Source organism: Microplitis mediator, chromosome 6 (assembly GCF_029852145.1).
Source record: "Microplitis mediator isolate UGA2020A chromosome 6, iyMicMedi2.1, whole genome shotgun sequence".
NCBI lineage: Eukaryota > Metazoa > Arthropoda > Insecta > Hymenoptera > Braconidae > Microplitis > Microplitis mediator.
In genome coordinates this window covers 20,830,824-20,833,521 of record NC_079974.1, presented here as the reverse complement: position 1 = coordinate 20,833,521, position 2,698 = coordinate 20,830,824, and the positions used below count along the sequence as shown (strand labels likewise).

The 2,698-nt window shown below is 33.2% G+C and overlaps 1 protein-coding gene across 1 annotated transcript; it reads right to left on the bottom strand.

Annotated features, from left to right (window-relative positions):
• Positions 1 to 680: 680 nt before the first annotated feature.
• On the bottom strand, positions 681 to 2,302 carry LOC130670568 (putative ankyrin repeat protein RF_0381). Its single transcript, XM_057473984.1, has 2 exons — positions 751 to 2,302; positions 681 to 703 (listed from the first exon to the last, which is right to left on the bottom strand). Exons 1-2 carry the CDS (start codon positions 2,300 to 2,302, stop codon positions 681 to 683), a joined length of 1,575 nt encoding a protein of 524 aa, XP_057329967.1.
• Between the last annotated feature and the right edge of the window lie 396 nt (positions 2,303 to 2,698).

The window sequence follows — 2,698 nt, the reverse complement described above, 5'->3', positions numbered from 1 at the left end:
TCTAAGACATTTCAATTTTTTCTACAGATATGATAATAATTATATTTTAAATTAAATATGAATAAGGGTTGAATAAAAAATTGAACAAAATTGTCATGTATTTCAGTTAGATTTTCTTACCGGAAATAAATTTATACATCAAAAAAAAAAAAAAAAAAAAAATTAATCATGTCGTATAATAATTTTATAAATTAAATATTCAGCGCGAACGAATACTTATTTGAAATAAATCATAAACATTTTGTTAAGGTATAAAAAATAAATCCTTATTTTTCTGAGATCCATTTTATAAAAGGACAACATAAAAAGACAATTAATAAATATACATTTTTAATTTCCATTTAAAAAAATATAAACATCTTCGAAATAGCAATTAATAATTATTATAAAAAAAAAAAATTAAAGATAAATATTAATGCTTAAACAATAAATAATAAATATTTCAAACTACTACTCTTGTTTTTCTTAAACACAACAATAAATCATGGTTACTTAGATGTGTAAGGATTTGACTCACGCAATCGTAAGGGAAATTAATAAAAAAATCCTCCAGATTCTCGCAAACTTTTTTAAGCAGTTGATTACGCTTGCGTCCTTTATCAAAAAATTCCATCAACATATGCGCGTACAGCGGAAACTTTGAATTTAAATTAGAAAGAGTCATAGCTTTCTCAATATTCTTATTCTTCGCGTACGTCGCCATCTGATGAACGTTTTTGAAAAACAAATCGTAATAATAAACATTAGTACCCTTAATTTTTTCTTGTTTCATTTTCGACACTTGAACTCGGCATTCACCCTTGAAGGTCTTCAATTTGTTTTCATGACGTTGATTGTTCATAAGAGACTCTACATCAAGTATATATCCAACAGCATGGAATTTAGTTATATGCTGGATCATTTTGTAGATATTCCCTCTTTCATCGCGGGAAAAATGTCTAGAATCATAAATTCTAACCAACATAACAATGAACGTAAGGAAACTGCAACTACGTCTCGACACCTCAATGAAGTCAATTATATTTACGAGTGCTGACGATGAATTACGTACAGCCATGGCACTCAAGTCCGCACCCCTTTTAATTAATAAAGACATGATAGATGTAAGGTTCCGGCTACAAGCTTCAAGGACCGGCGTTATATCTTGGTAACAATCCGTATCACTTCTGATGTTTATATCAGCGCCAGAATCTAATAAACATCGAACAATGGCTTCGGCTCCGGTTTCAACGGCAAGATGTAAGATTGCCTTTCCATTACTTGACTTGACGTCAACGTTAGCACCCCTGTCCAGTAAAAGATTAACCATTTCAATATTAGCATTCATTACAGCATAATGCAATGCCGTGTATCCATTCCTCTGGTCTAGACAATGAGCATTGACGTCAGCACCATGATCCAGTAATAATTCTACCATCTCAAAATTATCACCTTTTGCGGCAACGTGGAGTGCAGTCATACCATCCAGATGTTCCATATCCATGTACATTCTAAGCACTTTGTAAAACTCACCGGACTCATTAAAAAATACATAATTTCTAAGAACAATCCAGCGAAAAAGTAATGAGTTAAAAATCGACTGATATTTGGAGTAGACATCTACAGTTGCGCCTTTGCTAATTAATATTTTTGCGAGACTCCGATTATTTTTCAGTGCTGCAATGTGGAGAGGCGTCAAGCCAGACTCCGCTGCGGCATTAACGTCACAGCTTTCGCGATCCAATAGAAGCTGGACGATGTCTTCTCGGGTCAACTCCACGGCAACGCTTAAGGCAGTTAACCCACCGCAGTTCTTATGATTATAAACCACAGCGCCATTTATATCGGAATTCTCCTCTAACAAATCGTTAACACTTTCTATATCATTCTCTTGAATTGCTTCGTATAGATCAATCCGATAAGAAAAATTGTGCGCAGGCGAACGTAAAAACTGGAACAGTTTACTCCGGAGTGTTTCCGGCATCTCGACAGTAGGCTGGCGAGAGTATACGATCTTCTTAACCAGCTCTATCAATGTATCTTCCACGGCTTGATCATGTCGGTCATCTGAAACTATTTCATCTGATATTTTTTCAACCTCTGCATTTTCGTCATTATCTTCACTTGAACCTGGCAGTAATTTGGCACCCATATCATCAAAATGTAAATCAGCGTTTGGTGATGAAAGTTTGCTGCCAGAGTCAACTTTACTATCATTCGCGCTAACTGATAATTTATTCTCGTTCAATGATTCATCAGATTCTGACTCCGATGATGAGATGTCAAGAAGTTGTTTTTTAGTAAATCTCTCGTCGATAGACATTATTATCTATTTGTTGATCACTTCCTGAAAATAATAAATCATCAGTTGTTAATTTCAAGTCAGTTTAGTTCATTTGTTTATAACGTAATTTATATATCTATTATTATATGTATATATTAGGGTGGTCCGTTTGGAACGACTATTTTTTTTTTTTCGCTCCCACTGAAAAATATTGTTGTAGATATTGAAAAAAAAATTCTCTAAAAGTTTTAGCTCTTAATTTTAATTCTAAGTACTTTACATTTGATTTTGAAGTTTTCCCATTTAAAATACATGAGAAAGTTGGGAATTTTTTTTTTTAATTCTCTATAACTCAGCCGCATTTTAAGTTATCGGGTCGCCGTTTGCGGCATTTTTTAGGTAATTTGATACTCTTCAAAAGTCTCCTTAATAGTT